Source organism: Pinus tabuliformis, chromosome 9 (assembly GCF_031772625.1).
Source record: "Pinus tabuliformis cultivar Carrire ecotype Pingquan chromosome 9, CPIR1, whole genome shotgun sequence".
In the NCBI taxonomy this organism is placed as follows: domain Eukaryota; kingdom Viridiplantae; phylum Streptophyta; class Pinopsida; order Pinales; family Pinaceae; genus Pinus; species Pinus tabuliformis.
The window spans coordinates 1,863,167,317-1,863,188,096 of record NC_142307.1 but is presented as its reverse complement, the minus strand read 5'-3'; the positions used below and the strand labels follow the sequence as shown (position 1 = coordinate 1,863,188,096).

Sequence of the window (20,780 nt, the reverse complement as noted above, 5' to 3'; positions counted from 1 at the left end):
GTTAATATTTTATTATTAATATTAGAGTAGTACGTTGTAGTTTTAGAGGCTTATAAGAGGCTTAGAAGGAAATGTTTTGGTTATATTAGTTATGCAATGCCATAGACTTGAATATGGGTACATGCATATTTGTTGAGACAATTGGAATGTGGTAGTGAAGTTTAGTGTAGTAATTATATTTAAAGTTAGATTTCAATATTATGTGGGATATTTTTTACTTAAAATTATAGATGAGAAAAAATTGGTTTGATATAAAAATAATAAAAAAATTTAAAATACAATTATTTATATATATATATATATATATATATATATATATATAAATATATAAATTATAGATGAGAAGAAATTGCTTTGATATAAAAGTAATAAAAAAATTTAAAATACAATTATATATCTATATATATATTACATTTTTAAAACAAAATAGAAAAGTTTTATAGCGAAAACAACATTCAACCAATTTCGAATTTTCAATGAGAATTAATTTTATTGCTTTCTAATTTTTGTTTTAAAACAAGTGTTGTCACATGCCCCGGTAACCTAGCATGTCAAAGTAGGGAGTTAGAATTTTTTTATACAATTACCACAAGTAATTAATCAATTCACAACTCCACAAACCATCACTAACCATTAAATATACTATTCATTAGTACATCAAGTAAATTGCCATCAAAGACAGTCAGTTTCATAACCATTGCGTAAGCTTTAACCATCACTGTAATAACACAAACTGTCTTATGAATCCATGCATCCATTTCTTGATATCCTTAACCATTTTAGATAATCATGTACTAAGACATTATGGTTGTCACATCAAATAAAGAGCCATCATCATAAAGGACCCATCAATATCAACGGACACATAAAGCAATCACATCAATCACACCATTGAACACGGATATACCCTGGAAACCCCGTAGGGTGAAAACCAGCAAACGTTTAATCTTATTATTAAACGCTCGTGAGGGTTTTCACCCCTCACTCAATGGTTTATAAGGGATTCCATCCCTTAACCATTGTCTTAAAATCTTTACAATGAATTATCATTAAGCTGTCACATAACTAGCTAAAGGCTAATACAATTTACATGTAATCTTTTATTTACATACCGCCACATGCAACATTCCTTGTGGCATAATTGTTCCAGCAATGGACAATACTGCAGCTTGACTTCATCTGCATGGACGAATAATCCTTTTTCCTGCCATAATGTTAAACATCACTTTCCTTGGCACCATCTGCCATCGTTTCCTGTCAATGCAGTCATCAACAATCTTGGCAACAAGATTAGTTACAATATTATTCAACAATATTCAACATCTACTCATATGCATGAGCACGCATAACATACTAGCTAACTAGCATATATATACCCAAATAATACTGTTTGACCTCCACAATGTTTACTAATGCATAACTCTCTTTAAGAATTCTAACTCGTTAGCTCATGTAAAACCGAGGAAAGAACCAAAACCAGGTTCCTATTTTCCAAGATAAATCTTTGTAAATAACAGCCATAATGATAATCTTTCACCGCATGCATTATCGTATGTTTTCTTCACCAAGAAAGTACATCAAATAATCATTTCTATCTGCATGCATTAACAAATTTTCTACTAAGAAAACATATAATTTAAACATTCTTTCACTGCACATAAACAAAGAGTATTACACGAGGTCAACTTATCTCTCTTTCCTTCGACATCTTCGTCGCCATAACGCATGCTGAGGTCCTGCGAAGACCCATACTCAAGAATCTGGTTAATAGAGGCACATTGCCCACCAACTACATGTTTAGCAGTAAAATCTGTGCTTGTTAAAGATCCTAATTTGTTTGTGCAAGATTTGCACCGATCTGCCCAACTCCCATCAAGCTAACAGAGGTAGCAGAAGACGTCAATCCTGACTGTCAAGACACAGTCCGAGTGGTTAATACTGCAGCTGTACCCATTCCGCTAGATCTAGCTGAGCCTGGTGTCTGATGCCCTAGTGTGCCCGCTCGTGGCAAAGAACTTCCCGCAGGATCAGTTACAACTTTTCCTCTTACCGCAGGATCAGTTACAACTTTTCCTTTTACTCGGGTGGACTTACCAGAAGATGAGGAAACCTTTTCCTTCTTATCTTCGGAGGCCATCCTTCTAATTACAAATGACACGAACGTCTAGCGGATTTGCCTCCGCAGTTATGTTTTCCCGAAACTGTAAGCCTCCTCCCTATCCCATTCGTTTCTTCTCCTCAAATACCGGCGCACAAAGATTGGAATCTGAGTATCGATATTTAGTCGAGCCCAAATATCAACCCTCGGACTGCTTCCAATGGCCAACAACACATAAGCTATCGCCATCCCTGAAGCGATCTTTGCCGGTATTTTCCCGTCCACACCAAGACTTTCGTGGAACGCACAGCACACGCTTTCAATGAAGCGTTAAGGTCCCGACTTTAATGATAACCGCGTCATTTTATTAGCGCCCCCCAACCAACACAAGGCTTCCCATTTAATAATAATCCGCAGCATCCAAACAGAACCAAGAATCAGTTTCCGAAACTAACTAGTAACTATTCATAACTGTTATTTTACGGGATGTTACATACTCCCCCCCTTAACAGGAACACCGTCCTCGGTGTTTTTCTTTCATTGAGAACTTGAGATTTTACTCATTGTATACCATCTAAACCACACAAAATGTGATCCTTTCCTTTTGAAATCAACGATTCCATTCCAAGAAAAGACGACAAACAAAAATAGTAATGATATAGTCATAAGAAATATCATTAGTTATAAGCATCAATAGTTGCAAAAATATGCAACTTCTAATCGCCACCACTTGGCCCTTATTCATTCAAAACCATTCTCTATGTCAACTTACCATTACTTACCATCTATTCTTGAAAATCATGAATACTTTCATGTAAGATTTTTAATAGTGGTTGGACAACTCTTCAACCCTCCATGGTAAGTAATTCCTGTAATATATGACTACAAATTCAATCGCATTAGTCACTGTATTTTGAGTCAATGGAATACTTTTGACTTTCAATCAATTGTGCAATGCTAAATGATTTCTAAATCACAGTACTTTTACAAGTACTTAAAGAGCACTAACACTAATCACTTCTCACGTGCACACTGAACGAATTCTCACTAAAGACATCCGCAAAGTGCTTCTAGATGTACCAAAAGAGCACCTAGCTCTCTAATCATCAAAACAGTCTATCACTGCATCAAGCAAAAACTGTCTTAGCTCCCACTAAGATGTTCACAAAATTAATAATACAATAAAGGAATTAAAATTTCCAATTACTCCTTATTGAGCACTAAGCTCATTTCTTGTTAAATGTGCATAACATATTTTACACAACTATATGTAAAATTCATTTCTAACATGACATATAGCTGATTAGTTAATTCCTTTAGCCATGAGACCACAATGGACTAAAGAATTCCCAACCCATGGGAACTGGTTTCCACAACCAAACCGAGTCATTTTCACATCCAGACAGTTTCTTTGATAGAGACCTTACCAGGTCTAACATGGAATTCCACTGGCCAACCAGCTCAAGAATTCCAGGGAGAGTAAATCTGGGCAGACAAGTACCATCAACCCCTCCGGGCAGGTAGCTGCCATCAACCCAAGGCAATCCAGCCTTTCACAATCCGGGCAGACAAGTACCATCAACCCCTCCGGGCAGGTAACTGTCATCAACCCAAGGCATTCAAGCCTTTCACAATCCGGGCAGACAGGTACCATCAACCCCTCCAGGCAGGTAACTGTCATCAACCCAACTATCCGCAACTGTCTGGCATGTTAAATTTCTCTTTTATTACTCTTTCTCAAAGTAATTTACACAATGAACCATATAATCCTTATCATTAGCACAACAAACATGCGTGTATATCATGCATTTACACTTAACCCCCAACATGGGTCCACAACATCAAGATTGATGGGAAACATATCCATCATACACGTTGTATGCATGCAAATTTTCCAAATAACATAATTCATGCATATCATATAACATCATTCTTTCTCATTTATAATTGCATTTCACATTGCAGCAATTTATGTGATGAGTTTTCTTGTTGCCATTAAGCTACCACTACTTAATCCCATCAGCAACGTTAGTTATAAATATGCATCAGTTAACACATATTCCATTTCCAAGAATGTTCATGCATACAATATTGTCATGTATAAAAGCATATGCAAATACTCATTAATGTATAAATGTCAATTGAGTTAATACTCTCAGCATTCCCAATTTTTCCATAGTCTGTTGTTCTAATTCAAATCATCATTAATGGAGTATTATCTTACGTTTACTATGGCTAGCTTGGGTCATGCATTGTTAATGTAATTAAACATAATCTCTCTAACATACAAAGATCATAACTCTATATCATAATGACTAATATTTGTGCATACCATTGCTTATCATATAAGCCTTTCACTAGAATACTACCATCATCTCATACAACAACTACATACCTCTTTCTTAAGGAAGTCATTTTTAAATTCATTCTTCTATCTTCCGATGTGAGGGTTGCTCAAGATTCCTTTTCAAGAAATTATGAAAGATATCTATCTTTATGCATAAAAATCAAGATACAAAAACAAGGTTTACTTATCCTTTATGCATCAAAATCAAGCAATCGACACAGCTCATCCAATAAGACAATCTCTCCAAGAGATTATTATTTTCAAGGAAGCTAACACGACCACTTTCTCTAAGTACACACCGACTCACAATTCCAAGGTCACAATAGCTACCAATATGCAACATGTGTTCTCCTAGCACAATTACCTTACCTCAATGCACATAGTTCTTTTCATAAAACAAGTAAGGATTTTGGTTCTCGTATGAACACTATTATAATGTGTCTTTAAGGAAAGAGCCTCTATTTTTATTTTCAAGAAAATTCTCATAAAATCCTGCATCTTCATACATGAAGTATGCATACTCTTAGGATGCGACTATATTTATGTATATATGTAATATACTCTTTCCTCAAGAAGTTAGAAATGAATATCTATGTGCCTAGAAGCACATCCTTAGCTATATGATATCATGCATGTAATGCATAATCATTTCACTAGAACTTAGAAACTAACTAGAATTATAATGCAATTAGCATATATATATATTTCCAAGAAGCTTTTATCAAATAAAGATACATATTTTAATTCAAGAAAACTTGACCACCTTCCATGCTATGTCCTCAGGACATTTATATGCCTCATCTTCTTTTCTCAAGAAGATACTTTGGCTATATTTAGCAAGAGACAAGCATTTCACACACAAGACTCACGTGGAGTCTTTCTAATAGGAACTACCTATTTTCTTTATTAAGAAAGTATATAAAATAATCAATCTTTAGCTGCATGCCTTAACACATTTCCTTTACCAAGAAAATCTATAAAAGAACTATTCTTTTATTGCATGCATTCAAATACTTTCTCTACTAAGAAATCATATAAAACATTCATATGTGTTCCTCAAGAAAGTGAGCAAGATACTTATCTTATCGTTGGATCAACATGCATAACTAACAAATTGAACCACCCTTACCGGAAGCAATTGCTCTACTTATGCAATTAGAAGCATGATCTCCTAAGTGTCACACCTGCACCAGGTTTACCACTTGATTCTAGATGCAACAACTATTATAACACTACTGTGTGTCCATTTCAGAATAATGACTTGAAGGAGACATTACAAAAATCATTAACATCAACACACTATAGTTCTCATTTTCCAACTCCTTAAGCATGGTCAAGGGAATACTCACATGCACATCAAGCGCTATCTAATCATCCCCAGACTTGGAGTCTTCTGCAAGATTCTGACACCCAAAGCTTGCGCTATCTGGTCATCACCAGACTTAGCGATTTCTTTTCCCATCTCCGTCTGTCCCTACAACACGGTCTTCTTCCTTCTCCTTGCTTCCTTTTCCTTTGGAAGCATCCATAGTTGGGGAAGGTAGTTAGAGTTTACTGACAACTGTATTAACACAAGTAGTCTATTTATGAGTAATTATCATATGTAACTCTACCATGAATGGGTCCTAGAAATGTTACCCACTGGAAATGCAACATGCATAAGAAATCCACCATTCCCATAGTAGAGATAAATTCAGCCATCATTAAATCGAGGCTCCAATGGTTTTTATCTCCCAACAAGTAATGATAAACACATACCATGCTAATGGATTTCTCTTAATTAGAGGGTAATCATCATTAAATCTATTAAGACATAAACATATACTATTCATCATGCATTCTCATGGTGAATAAAATTAAGAACTCTTCTCATGAACAACTAGACTATAGCACAAAGAGAGTAAAAATCTTCATACACACATTCCATGCATGTGACATCAATCAACCTTCACTTATTTTCGATTTGTAATAATCTTAAGTCCAATTGAATTAATGCATATAAGTTCTATGGGTTAGTCATACAACACTAACCAATCTCAACTACCAATCGTCTTCATGCATCCATGACAAGACTGAATCAAAAGTTAGTTATGACAATCAAGTCTCGCTGCTTGACTCATTGCATGTTTTCAATATCTAAAGGGGTTCTTCTATTGTCCTTTTTTTAAAACAATTTTTCATCCTATTCAAGGATGTTCCCCTAATTTATATTCATGCATTGGCTCATTAAGTTTTGTTCATTGTAACTTCAATTTTGTTCATTAAATGCATCATTGTTATTGCCATATTTGCAAATCAAACTTGGTAGTTGATTGTCACTTCCCTCAATGAGTGTTCAATATTGTTCATGAATGTAATGAGTACTCAATATTGTTCTTAGGTGAGACAAAAATCTCGTTGTCTTTTATCCTCATCAGGAATTTAACGTTATGAACGTAGTTATGAAACAACTTATTACTTACCACTTAAAGCAGTTATAACATCAATCACACCTATCATGCCAAAAGTAGTGTACTACATAATGAATATGTGAATGATTAAACTCATACCTGAGTTAATGCCTACTGATGGCGTACCTCAATATCCTTTCCGCTTACCAATTCCCAAAGGCGCCAGTACTGCAACCTTTAGCTCTGATACCACTTGTCACATGCCCCGGTAACCTCGCATGTCAAAGTAGGGAGTTAGAATTTTTTTATACAATTACCACAAGTAATTAATCAATTCACAACTCCACAAACCATCACTAACCATTAAATATACTATTCATTAGTACATCAAGTAAATTGCCATCAAAGACAGTCAGTTTCATAACCATTGCGTAAGCTTTAACCATCACTATAATAACACAAACTGTCTTATGAATCCATGCATCCATTTCTTGATATCCTTAACCATTTTAGATAATCATGTACTAAGACATTATGGTTGTCACATCAAATAAAGAGCCATCATCATAAAGGACCCATCAATATCAACGGACACATAAAGCAATCACATCAATCACACCATTGAACACGGATATACCCTGGAAACCCCGTAGGGTGAAAACCAGCAAACGTTTAATCTTATTATTAAACGCTCGTGAGGGTTTTCACCCCTCACTCAATGGTTTATAAGGGATTCCATCCCTTAACCATTGCCTTAAAATCTTTACAATGAATTATCATTAAGCTGTCACATAACTAGCTAAAGGCTAATACAATTTACATGTAATCTTTTATTTACATACCGCCACATGCAACATTCCTTGTGGCATAATTGTTCCAGCAATGGACAATACTGCAGCTTGACTTCATCTGCATGGACGAATAATCCTTTTTCCTGCCATAATGTTAAACATCACTTTCCTTGGCACCATCTGCCATCGTTTCCTATCAATGCAGTCATCAACAATCTTGGCAACAAGATTAGTTACAATATTATTCAACAATAATCAACATCTACTCATATGCATGAGCACGCATAACATACTAGCTAACTAGCATACATATACCCAAATAATACTGTTTGACCTCCACAATGTTTACTAATGCATAACTCTCTTTAAGAATTCTAACTCGTTAGCTCATGTAAAATCGAGGAAAGAACCAAAACCAGGTTCCTATTTTCCAAGATAAATCTTTGTAAATATCAGCCATAATGATAATCTTTCATCGCATGCAATATCGTATGTTTTCTTCACCAAGAAAGTACGTCAAATAATCATTTCTATCTGCATGCATTAACAAATTTTCTACTAAGAAAACATATAATTTAAACATTCTTTCATTGCACATAAACAAAGAGTATTACACGAGGTCAACTTATCTCTCTTTCCTTCGACATTTTCGTCGCCATAGCGCATGCTGAGGTCCTGCGAAGACCCATACTCAAGAATCTGGTTAATAGAGGCACATTGCCCACCAACTGCATGTTTAGTAGTAAAATCTGTGCTTGTTAAAGATCCTAATTTGTTTGTGCAAGATTTGCACCGATCTGCCCAACTCCCATCAAGCTAACAGAGGTAGCAGAAGACGTCAATCCTGACTGTCAAGACACAGTCCGAGTGGTTAATACTGCAGCTGCACCCATTCCGCTAGATCTAGCTGAGCCTGGTGTCTGATGCCCTAGTGTGCCCGCTCGTGGCAAATAACTTCCCGCAGGATGAGTTACAACTTTTCCTCTTACCGCAGGATCAGTTACAACTTTTCCTTTTACTCGGGTGGACTTACCAGAAGATGAGGAAACCTTTTCCTTCTTATCTTCGGAGGCCATCCTTCTAATCACAAATGACACGAACGTCTAGCGGATTTGCCTCCGCAGTTATGTTTTCCCGAAACTGTAAGCCTCCTCCAATACCGGCGCACAAAGATTGGAATCTGAGTATCGATATTTAGTCGAGCCCAAAGATCAACCCTCGGACTGCTTCCAATGGCCGACAACACGTAAGCTATCGCCATCCCTGAAGCGATCTTTGCCGGTATTTTCCCGTCCACACCAAGACTTCCGTGGAACGCACAGCACCCGCCTTCAATGAAGCGTTAAGGTCCCGACTTTAATGATAACCGCGTCGTTTTATTAGCGCCTCCCAACCAACACAAGGCTTCCCATTTAATAATAATCCGCAGCATCCAAACAGAACCAAGAATCAGTTTCCGAAACTAACTAGTAACTATTCATAACTGTTATTTTACGGGATGTTACAAGTGTAATATGTAATGTTGTTGTTAGTACTTTTTTTTTTTAATTTATTTTTTTGTGTAAAACATAGAGAATCATTATGGGGTGAATGTGATAATATAACTTAGTTATATTAAGTGCATGATTTAAGCACCACAACTTAGGTGGAGGGGAATCAAATTACTACAAATCTATCGGTACATGATAACATAGTTTTATGAAAAAAAGGTGAGCAACAATTAAATAATTTAACTATCAAAAAATGTTATGGTTAATAAAATATATTGATGGAAAAAAGTTGAAAAAAACTTTATTATTAAAATAAAACTTTGTTATTAGAAGGAATACAACAATTAATAGAAAGCAAACTAGGAATGATTATAGGTTAATAATTATTTATTGTTAAAAATAAGTACCATAATGAATGGAAAAAAATATTAATTATTGAAAAATCCATATATTTAATTTAGTTTTGATAATTAATTTATGATAAAATACAACCATTAATAGAAAAAAAAGTAAATAATGATTATAGGTGAATAAATATTTATTGTTAAAAATAAGTATGATAATGAATAGAAAGAAAATATTAACTATGGGAAAATCCATATATTTTATTTTTTTGGATAATTGCCATTATTGGTTTTTTTTTAAACAATTTTTAATTTTAACAAATTGATTTTAAACTGCATAAAATTAGTCATTAGTCAATAAAAAATTAGAAATTCAAATTAAAAAAAATAAATAAAAATTATTTCAATTTCTAAAAAATAAATTTAATATTTAATTTATCACAATTTTAATAAACTTTACCAATAATTTTTAAAAATTTACAAATTAATTAGGAGTCAAAACATTTTAACCCAAAAACAAATATACAAAATTATATATGATTTTCAATTTCTATTGATCTTATAATTATCTTTAAATTAAATAATAATTACAATTTACTCTATACGTATAAAAAAATTATATACTATCTTTATTGATAATTTTTTTTATTAATTTTTAAAATTAGCCAATAATATTTAAAAATATATAATAACAATTAATAGAAATATCTTAACCACATAATTATGTTTGGAAGAAAAACAACACCGACAAATATCTGCCTCCAATATAATCAAGCTCTAAATTTTAATATCTTAAATTTTAAGCTCTAAATTTTAAAATGCTACACCATTGCTTTAAGAAAGTATGGACAGTCTTTAAATGCCCATAATTTTGAAACTGGACTTAGATTTATTATCCGGTTCTAAATCAACAATTTACAAGGAGGGAAAAATATCAATAATATTTGAGGAACCAAAACCCATTCCATAACTTAGTTGGACGTTGGCACAGTAAATATTATTACAGTTTTACGATTCCCTGCAGATTAATGAATAGTGGACGTAACAGACGCAGTGGCGTTAGCTGATAAGCGGAAGAACTTGTGAAAATATGGTTTGGGCGAGGATCGCGTAAACATGGCTTGTTGGATGGACTGAATCCCAGAACACATATTTGGATGCATCCGGACAGGTTGGAGTTTCCGAGTTGCACATATACGCTGTCTCTATCAAACCCGTTCCACAGCAACCTGTCCTAGTTTGTTCAAACCCTGCAACCAGAAACAACACATTACACTGTCAAATTTGGAGAAATTTATAAGTATCCAGGTAGATCGATTCGAAGGATCTATCTGCCGGTCAAACTAGCAAGGAAAGAGATTTAATCCATAACCTCTCAGCAAAACAAGGTACTTAGTATCAGAATTAGACCTACTAAAAATTTAGATATATATTTATTTTTATAAAATGAAAAAACATATTAGGCTAAACCATATTAAAAAAACTTAGTTAATAAAGAAATTAGGTTACGATGAAGGCAAGCGACCCGAGATACAGAATATTACCATATGCACCGGGATGCTGTATAATGTCAAACAACTTGTCATATATGTGAATATAAATCATTGTAAGGCCAGGAAATCTGGGCTTCAGCGCCTCTAATAATAATACAATCTTCTGATTAAAAGAAACAGCGACATCATTATACTCGTCAATGCAGGTGTTACCCATCAAGTTATGCATAGTTATTTGTGAAGGTAAACAGCCAAAAGGAGGCAGGCCAATGACAGCAAGTCTGCGTGCACCCTCGGTGTATATACGCTGTCACACACGCATCTTAACGGTGATTTAATATAGACCCAATAAATGCCTAACATCACCATTTATAATTGCATTGATGAAAGTATGGATCACCTGTACAAATTCCGAAAGAGAATGTAACAGAATATCCTGGAACTGCGTTACACTGTATTCTTCACTTAGAATAGGATTCATATAATAATTAAGAGCAAAGTCATTAGTTCCCATGCTTATCCCAAACAGGCCTCCTGATATTATCTTGGTGGCATTAAAAGCGCCAACCATATTCGCAATCCGGCCTTTATACTGCCTGAAATACTCCACTTGTTGCCCCAAAGTTAGAACATTCTGCACATGTTAAAGCTGAAAATTATAGATCTGGAAATTAAATATCTGAAATGAGTTTGTTTGGTAATTAGTTCAAGAAAAATAATGCGCATGTTAAAGTTGAAAATTAAATTTCTGAAATGAGTTCGTTGGGCAGTTAGTTTAAGAAAAAGAGATATACTAACAAGAGAGAGAGGTAGAATCATAGTATCCAGCTGCAGCAGAAGCGAAGCTGGCGCCTGTAAGCATTTGTTTTCCTTGGAATTGGGGATCCAGATATGCGGGCAGTAACTCAGGAAGACCTGCTAGATCAGCTGTACACAGTTGAAATGGTTAACCATAGCAGCATTAACAAGTAGGATCAGTTTACATTTCAGAATATTTAGACCAGCGTTATTCTAATGATTTGTTGGTGTATTTTTTTTTTACAGGTAGGATCAGTTTACATTTCAAATATATTTATAATAGCGTTATTTTAATGATTTGTTGGTGTATTTTTTAGTAAGTTTAGTAATATTATATTTTTATCATGTCTAATATATAATTTCGATCGAGGTGAGAAATTTCGATCGAGATGAGAAATTAAATAAATAATTTCACTCAAAAAGTACCTTAACAGAATACAAGATTACTGTCCATCTAAAACCTTCAGACATCACTCTATCCAAAACTCTCAGAATGGAAAATTGAATGACTTACTTCACATAAAAAGTACCTTAACTTAAAGTGATGTTACTTTCCCTTCCTAAGTCCAACATTAAAACGAAGCTATCAAGTAGGATCAGTTTACATTTCAAAATATTTAGAACAGCGTCAGTCTCAAGCTTCATAGCTGTAGTGTTGAATTAAGACAATCTGTGATAGAATTTTAGTTACACTCCCTTGGTAAACTATCATATGAATTTAGTCTACAGGTTACTAAGTTGTACTTCGAGTCATACATAACATATCTGTTACTAATTTTCCATTAGTAAATCGACCAGTAGGTTTACGAGCCGCAAGATCTCTCCCATATGGAGGAAAGTTGGCTTTGAAAATCGTTGCAAGTCCATCATTGTTGCCAGGATCTACAGTGGAGTCTCCAAATATGTAGGCAGCTGACACTATAGGTTTTCTGGGGCTAGTCTGTGCTGCGTTCAGAGGCAATAATGCCAGCAGACACGTTACAATACCAATTTTGGCAAACCGTTCCATTATTTCTATTTGCTTCCGAAATGCTCAACAGAATAGCTCAGAAGAAACTGCTTAAATCATGGTTTCGGGACCAATTGGTGATGCATACTCTGTCCAAGTAGAGAACTCTGAGTCACGTTGAAACGTGTTATATGAACATGTTAAAATTTCATAGTTGGTACGAGTGTCCGTAGTGCCAGGTTGGTTTATTAAGCGTTAAAATTTCATAGCTGGTCTGAGTGTCGGTAGCGCCAGGTTGGTTTATTAAGTGTGGCAGTTTTGTCAATTTAGAGGTCCAATTTATAACTTTTTATTAAATTCTTATTAGGTTCAATCCTTTTCATGTTATGTTGACTTTGTACACGCTTGTTGCGCAGTCTCTGTATAAGCTTGTTTCAGTCTTTCCCGATAACGGGTTCCAATCTTGTGGTTGTTATCAATATTATTTCAACCCTTTTCATCTCGATAGAATCCCAAACATGGTGGGCTCAAATTTATTGACAAAAGACACAAATTGATCGATGCCTTCGGCTTCAAATGAGACGTGGCCACTACACATCCACAACTATTTTTTTTAATTTTTTTTTTTTTTGGAAAAAACAAAACATCCTTCGCACCCACAAATTGTTACGATCGTACTGTTGCCTTATTGCTCCAAAGCCATGAAGCCTCACATGGATGCTGTTATAGTCAACCTAATTTTCTGGTGGAAATGCAAAAGTTTAATGGTTCACATATCTCAAATCCAATGTCAGGCTCGTTCCTTAAGCATAGCCGGAATATTTTTGCGCCGAATTCCTTGGGTGCTCACTTTAAATGGAACAGGGATGGAATTAAAAAAATAATAATTATAATAATTATTTTAATATTATTTATAAATAAAATAGTGTAGTGTTAATTTTATTTTTTTATAAAATTTTAAATTTGTCTATATATATATAAAGATTAATGGTTTATATATATAGAAAATTAAAATAATAATAATTTATGGGGTATAGAATACATAATGATTGGGTGTATTGTTAAGGCACTTTTTAATATGAAGGCCAAAAATACTAGTGATGTTAAGGGTTGGTGTGGCATAGGCCACGTGTGGTGATTTTGACGGTTTAGATGTCCTTAAGTCCAGGTTTCTCAAGCCAAAGATTAAATGGGTAGTCATCTGTGTACTCACACAACTTAACAAACAAAAAAAATTAAAATGATAATAATTGAAAAAAAGGAAAAACAATTTTATTAAACATGGAGGTACTTTTTAAAGTTTAATATAATTAAAATGTATACTTCCAAATACAAAATTGGAATAAGAAATATAATATTTCATTTTTCACCTTAATAAAACACACACACACACACACACACACACACACATATATATTTTAAGTTTGAGGTTAAGTATCTCTAGCATAATATTCAAAACCATAATAACTTACCGGATCAGTTCGCTTATCAAATCAGTGAAAATTTGACTACTCAGATCTCAATGAACGAATCTTTATAAAAAATACATAAACTAATTATTTTTTAATGAAAAATCTATTTTTAAGATTTAACACCATCATTCCAAACCAATACATACAAAATATACAAAGTTTTCTCATCTATATACCATGTAAAGGTGAATATATAAAAATGACACTGAGTGAAATACATATCAACAACAAAAGACACAATTAATGAGGTTGTAAATGATCTCTAAAATCCCAAAAAATACTACAAGTTATGGGGCCAGTGGCCTACAACAAGTCTATGTATCAGTGATCAACATGATCACTCCTCATCATGATCAAACTCATCACAACTACTAGACATGGGATCATCAACCTAAGCTACATAAACATCATCTGGCTCATAGCCTAAGGACTCCTCTGCAACCTCAATAGTAGTAGTAGTAGCAAAAAAACTAGACATCAAAACTACAAAACATTGCTCAACATAATCACTCATGAAACTCATCATTGATTCAACACTACTAGAAATGGGATCATCAACAAGAGCTACATAAACATCATCTAGCTCAAAATATTCAGGCTTGGATTGATCAACCTTATATATGGTATAAATTGAAAAAGTTTAACATGTCTAACTAATGATTTTGTTTTGAGTGAAGGGTTCATCTCCTCAACTTTATAATATGGTAGAAAAAGCTTAGCATGCCTAACCATTGTTTTCCTTTTAGTGAAGGGTACATTTTTGTTGAGGCCATGGTAGAGGATTTCAACAAGAAATACCACCAACATCAACAAACTTCAACAATCAATGCCACCAACATCGACAAAGTTCAACAATCAATGCCACCAACATCAAGGTACTTAAATGACTTCATGATCTTGATCAAATGCCAATCTCATACCATAACACATGACATAATCAATTCAAAACATTTCGATCTCCTAAATCTTGAAATCATGAAAACCATTAAGTCTTTTGAATTTTGAGTGATATCTAAAAATGTAGTTTCTCCATATGAAATCCAATAAAGTTGAAACTAGTCTCAAACATCCTTAGTCATTCCATGGTAATGCTAAAAATTTAGGTAAAATGACGAAAATGAAAGATAAAGGAAATGTCACTTTTACTTTAACAATTTAACATTACCATTGATTGCCAACATTGCTAGGGTTGATATGTGTGAGGAAAATGAGAGGTGATACATCCTTTTAAAGGTTTGGAGGGGTTGTTTTTGGAGGTAAATAGCCACTAGTTTCTCTTAAAACTACTGAGAAAAGCCAAAAACACAACTCATACGGGCTTTGCAGCCAAGCTAGTAATGAACCAAGCAGTGTATGATGGAATCAACTTGTTTATGGAAAAACCTACTAGTTCTATCATAAACTAATTGGTTTATGGTAGGTTAATGGAAAACCTTAGCCTGCAAATTATCCCAACCAAGTTTTTCAATCGATTCATCCATGTTAGCTAATGAACTAGTCGATTTGATTGATTTCTGGTTCAAACCGACTGGTTTTGAATACTATGATCTCTAGAGGATAGTCGATAAAGATAAAGAATTTTATAACCTATAACCTAAAAAAATAAAGAGAATGCATCTAGTTTTATCATTTTCATAAAAGAATTTCATGTTACAATTATAACTCCTATTTGTCTTAAGTGTGATGCTTTTTAAGTAAAGGTGTTCATTCCTAGTCTTTAAGAAGTTGTTAGATCTAACTAGGTTGATAGATATTCTCAATTTACTAGATCCCTATATCGGTGTGAGGTTGAGAGATTTTTTAAACTAGCTTATTGTATGACCAAGTAATTTCTCTATCTTGAGAAAACATTCGGGTATTTATATTGTAACAATATTTGATTAATACAAGTGTACATAAGAAATATTAATTTGGTATTGGAGCGGCATTGGGCTTAACTCCCTTACGTCTAAGGACCCAATATGGAGAGTAAATGGTTTACTTGTTTGTTATAGTGTGAAAATACTTTTCTTTTCCACCTATTATGTTGATGTTTGGTGTTGTAATGAATGTTGAAATATGTGTGAGGAGGAGACACCATTTGACAAAAGGTGCCAGGTTATATATATTTTGAAGATCATCAGCATTGCATAGATTCTAGCAGTGTGTTTCTGGACTAGTTTAAGGCAGTAAGTTATAGCAAAACTAAAGTGTATGGTAATGTGTCTATTATAGTAAATACTATAGAGAATTCCATCACGTTTTTTATTAATGGAGACCAACAGATAATGAAAAGTTCTCCAAGGAACTTGGGAAAAAGGAACACAACAAATCATTCGATGAAAATGGGGGCGAAGAAGTTATAATAGTCAACGTCAGGCCCTCTGGGTTAGTTGTTGTAGCATGCATTGTAGACCTTAGAATTTGTAGTATCATTTTTGAGCAATATTATCACATGACATCCTTGTGGAAATACTAGATGTATGATCGAGTGATGTTGCAGGGTGACAAGCAATTCTCCAAGCTCCCTATCATACCTAATATGAATGAATACCTTATGTTTCTTACTAGGAACCAATTTATTTCTTGCTTGGAAAAATATGCTAGAAGTCCTAATATTTAGCTGTAGATTTACCAGTCCTTGGAGCTCGCAAGATTTTGTCAAGAGACAAAAAAAATGGCATGTCATTGCAAGGTGTTCTTTGGATAATTTTTAGAAGTACCTCGAAGGGTTTCTAGTTATGGCGAAAGGCGAATTCATTGAAAATTTCATGTCAGATGTTTCCACGTTGAACATCTTTGGAGGAATCATTGTCCATTTGATTGATTACAAAAATGAAAAATATTTCGAAGGCAAGAAATTTATCTTCGTGAGATGAGGATATTATGGCACAAATTACTGTTGGAGCTTGTATGTAGTGACACAAGGCCATTGGCATCTATCATATTTTGTAATCGAACCCAGGTCCTACTGTGAGAGTGATCATGGACACCAATAATTACCAATAAAGGTACCATTGAGAAGTAGATAAATTTAAGGTTTCAAACTTATGTCAAAACACTTAGAGATACCATTATGGACATCAGAATGGGGTTTATTATTGTTGACTGGGTGTGATTGGTATTTAATTAGTGTTTAAAGTTTTAATTGATAAAGCTTCCCATGGGCAAAGATGATATTTTATTTTTATTTTTAGTTATTTATTTATTTTTTTCTATTTCTTGGAATCATGAGTAAAATTATAGGGTCTTACTGAGCCTAGTTAACTCAATATAGATATAGTTTTTTTTTTTTTTAGATGCACGACTCTAAAAATTGACAAGTAAAACTTAGAGATCCAAGACATTCATTGAATGAAGATGCTAAAGATTTGGGCCAAATTTCCCACATTGTAAGCTACTTCATAGGAAGATTGTATTCATGTGATCTTGTCATTATCTCTTGTTGATATATGTAGTAATCCTGCAATGTTTAGTTATGTAAGATCATTGATAAGTCTTTAAAGTAATAATTTTTGTTGTTAAAAGGGTATCCTAACTATGATATTTTTCTTCGTGAATTGTTTGTCGAGTGGTGCACCATAAGACTTGATTGGCAGGTGTAGAGAATGTAAGCTTGATATGGCTACATTCTATTAGGTCCCTATACTACTAGTGTAACCCCTTATTGTTATTAGTACAACCCCCTTATTATATTAGTATACCCATGTAGTCCCCATATTTTTATTATTGTGCCCCATAAAAGCCCATTATTGTTATTATTGTGCCCTTACATTATAATTGTTATGTTGGCTTTGATTATATTATGACCCCTTAGACTCCTATATATAGAAAGGAGGTCTTATCATTTGTATTGTCCAATAATTGTTTATTTGTGTAATGTAAAGGAGGTTGCCCCCTCGAGGAGGCTGAATTATAAGGCGTTGATCTATCTTTTCTATCTTTTTGTGAGTTGGTTTCATAAAATTTGGTATCAGAGGTTTGGATTCTAGGGTTTTGTTGCTCCAAACAGGTCATCGTGAAATTTTCACTATAACTATTTCTCTACGAAGTTTCAGAAGCTAAAAAAAACCCATTTGAGAAGAAATCGGTCTGAACCTCAGGACCAAATTTCAGATATTGTATCGCTATATTTTCGTAGATATGATCTGAGGAAGTTAGGGTTTTTGCAATCTCTAGAATTTCATCTCAAACAGGTCATTGTGGAATTTTTGCTATAAATTTGTTTCTATGAAGGTTCAGACTATGACATTAAAATCCATTTGAGCTGCAACCTTGGTGAAGCTTAAACCTGAATTTCAGATCTTGGTTCATTATTTTTTTGGAGATACAATCCAAGACATTTAGGGTTTCTGCAAGCTTCTGAATAACATCCTAAACAGGTGACCTTGGGAAAATCGTCATAACTTTCTCTCTGAGCATCAAATTTAAATTTCATAAGAAGTTGCAGAAAGAGGACGAATTTAGCTTTATGTGTATTGGTTTCAAGTCCTAAGGTTGAAACAGTGACACGCGGCACTTTGTACAAGTTTTTTCCTATTGAACTAGTCGATAATCAGGTCATCATGGGAGATTTGACATAACTCTTCCTTGCAGAATCCAATCTTTATCAGACTTATGGGGTTAGAAAGAAGACTTAAAGGGCTACTATAGGAGGGAATTTGAGAACTTGGAGCTATGAAATTACAGATTTACAGTCGTTTCAAGATCGAGATCCTAAAATCAAGAAAAGGTGATATGAAGAACTTTGATGGCAAGGATCCGATAAATTGGATACTATAGATGGAGCAAAATTTTGATATACATGAGGTGAAAATGTTACAAAAGGTACGTATCGCATCTTCATATTTAGAACCAGATCTTTTTTTATGGTATAAAGGGCTTTGTTCTTGTAAACCACTTGTTACGTGGTCAATTTTCACTGAGGAAATGATAGCACATTATGAGGATACAAACAAAAACACCTTCTTTAGCCAATTGATAAATCTCAAGAAAAACTGTTCAATGGCAGAGAAAATTGAGGACTTTCAAAAATTGAATATAAGGGAAAATGATATTCTAGATAAGCAGAGGATTGATATCTCCATAGGGACTTTAAAGGATAACATTCAACATGAGGTTCATATTTGGGAACTTTATTCATTGGAGAAGGAATACATGTTAGCAAAAAAATTAGAAAACAAAATATGGCAACAAGGAAGTCTACCCCTCACAACTATAAAGATGGAAGTGTTGTTTCTCCTAGCCTTCCACAACCTACAAGGTTGACACCACAAAAATTGGAAGAAAAAAGAGCTAAAGGGCTTTGTTACAATTGTGATAGCAAATACATTAAAGGTCATAAGTGTGCTGAGAAGAAATTATTTTACATAGATTGTGAAGAGGAGGAATAAAAGGATAAAAAAACTTCAAAAGAAGAAGATATACAAAGGGAACCAACCCTAGGGAAAGAACAAATTAATCCGACCATATCTTGCACTGCATTGGCATGGATTACCACTCCTCAAAATCTCAATATACAAGGACATATCAATAAGAAGAAGGTTGAATCAGTGAAATATCAAGAAGAAAAGGATCAAGAAACATCAAAAGAAAAGGATACTCACTAGGAACCAACCCCAGAGAAAGAAGAAATGAATCCGACCATATCTTGTAATGCATTGGCCAGTATTATCACTCCTCAAACTCTCAAGATAGAAGGGCATATCAAGAAGAAAAAGGTAATAGTGTTGATTGATTCGAGTAGTACCCATAATTTTATTGATTGTTAGATAGCCAAGGAATTAAATTGCTTCCTATATCTAGCACCAAAGTGTCAAGTGATGGTTGCAAATGGAGGAACCATAAATTTCTCTAAAAAGTGCCATAATATCAAGATATCCATGGGAGAATATGTATTGAATAGTCCAATGTTTTCCATTCCAATGGGTGGTGCTGATGATGTACTAGGATACCAATGGCTACAATCCTTGGGTACATAAGCTTTTAATTTTCAAGAACTTTTCATGAAATTTTCTTCGGAAGGAAAGGAAGTTGAATTAAGGGGTATCACAGGAAAACCGAGAAACATAATCATCTCTAATGGAATGACAAAGCTTATAAAGAAATAAAAAAGTGGCGTAATTATGAAATTATGTTTGCTAGAGGTTCCCATATTGAAATCATATATTTCTCCATATCTCCAAAAAGTATTGGACAATAATTCCAAGGTATTTGATACTCCCAAAGGCCTCCCCCTATTCGTGAGAAGGGTGCAAACTCATTCAAAAGTTGGAGAAGACCCCAGTTCAAACAATACTTCTAGAAGTTGACAAGGAAGGAAGAACAATATTAGAACCTAAAGTAGTCATAAAAACAAGAAAATGACAGTTACACAATCGAACAATTTCAGAGTATCTCATCAAGTGGAAGAACTTACCCGCTAAAGATTCCACATGGGAGGACAAGAATTTTATACAAAAGCATCAAGAACTACTCTAGTGTTGAGGACAACACTTTTTGAAGGAGAGGCGCATGTCAGGTCCCTGTACTACTAGTGTAACCTCTTTTTGATATTAGTACAACCCCCTTATTATATTATTGTGCCCATGTAGTCCCCATATTGTTATTCTTGTGCCTCATAGAAGCTC

At 34.1% G+C, this 20,780-nt stretch overlaps 1 protein-coding gene across 1 annotated transcript; it reads right to left on the bottom strand.

Moving 5' to 3' along the window:
- Positions 1-10,473: 10,473 nt before the first annotated feature.
- LOC149156323 (GDSL esterase/lipase At5g22810-like) lies at positions 10,474-12,760 on the bottom strand. Its single transcript, XM_089444722.1, has 5 exons — positions 12,508-12,760; positions 11,750-11,880; positions 11,354-11,587; positions 11,005-11,260; positions 10,474-10,710 (listed from the first exon to the last, which is right to left on the bottom strand). The coding sequence occupies exons 1-5, from the start codon at positions 12,758-12,760 to the stop codon at positions 10,520-10,522; spliced, it is 1,065 nt and encodes a 354-aa protein (XP_089300848.1). The 3' UTR covers positions 10,474-10,519.
- Between the last annotated feature and the right edge of the window lie 8,020 nt (positions 12,761-20,780).

Excerpts from the sequence above, each read along its gene's own strand:
- LOC149156323 (XM_089444722.1), bottom strand. The coding sequence starts at position 12,760 with ATGGAACGGTTTGCCAAAATTGGTATTGTAACGTGTCTGCTGGCATTA. Across the intron at positions 11,881-12,507 it reads ATTAGTAACAGATATGTTAT|CTGATCTAGCAGGTCTTCCT; the intron begins GTATGACTCGAA and ends AACTGTGTACAG. Across the intron at positions 11,588-11,749 it reads ATTCTACCTCTCTCTCTTGT|AATGTTCTAACTTTGGGGCA; the intron begins TAGTATATCTCT and ends TAACATGTGCAG.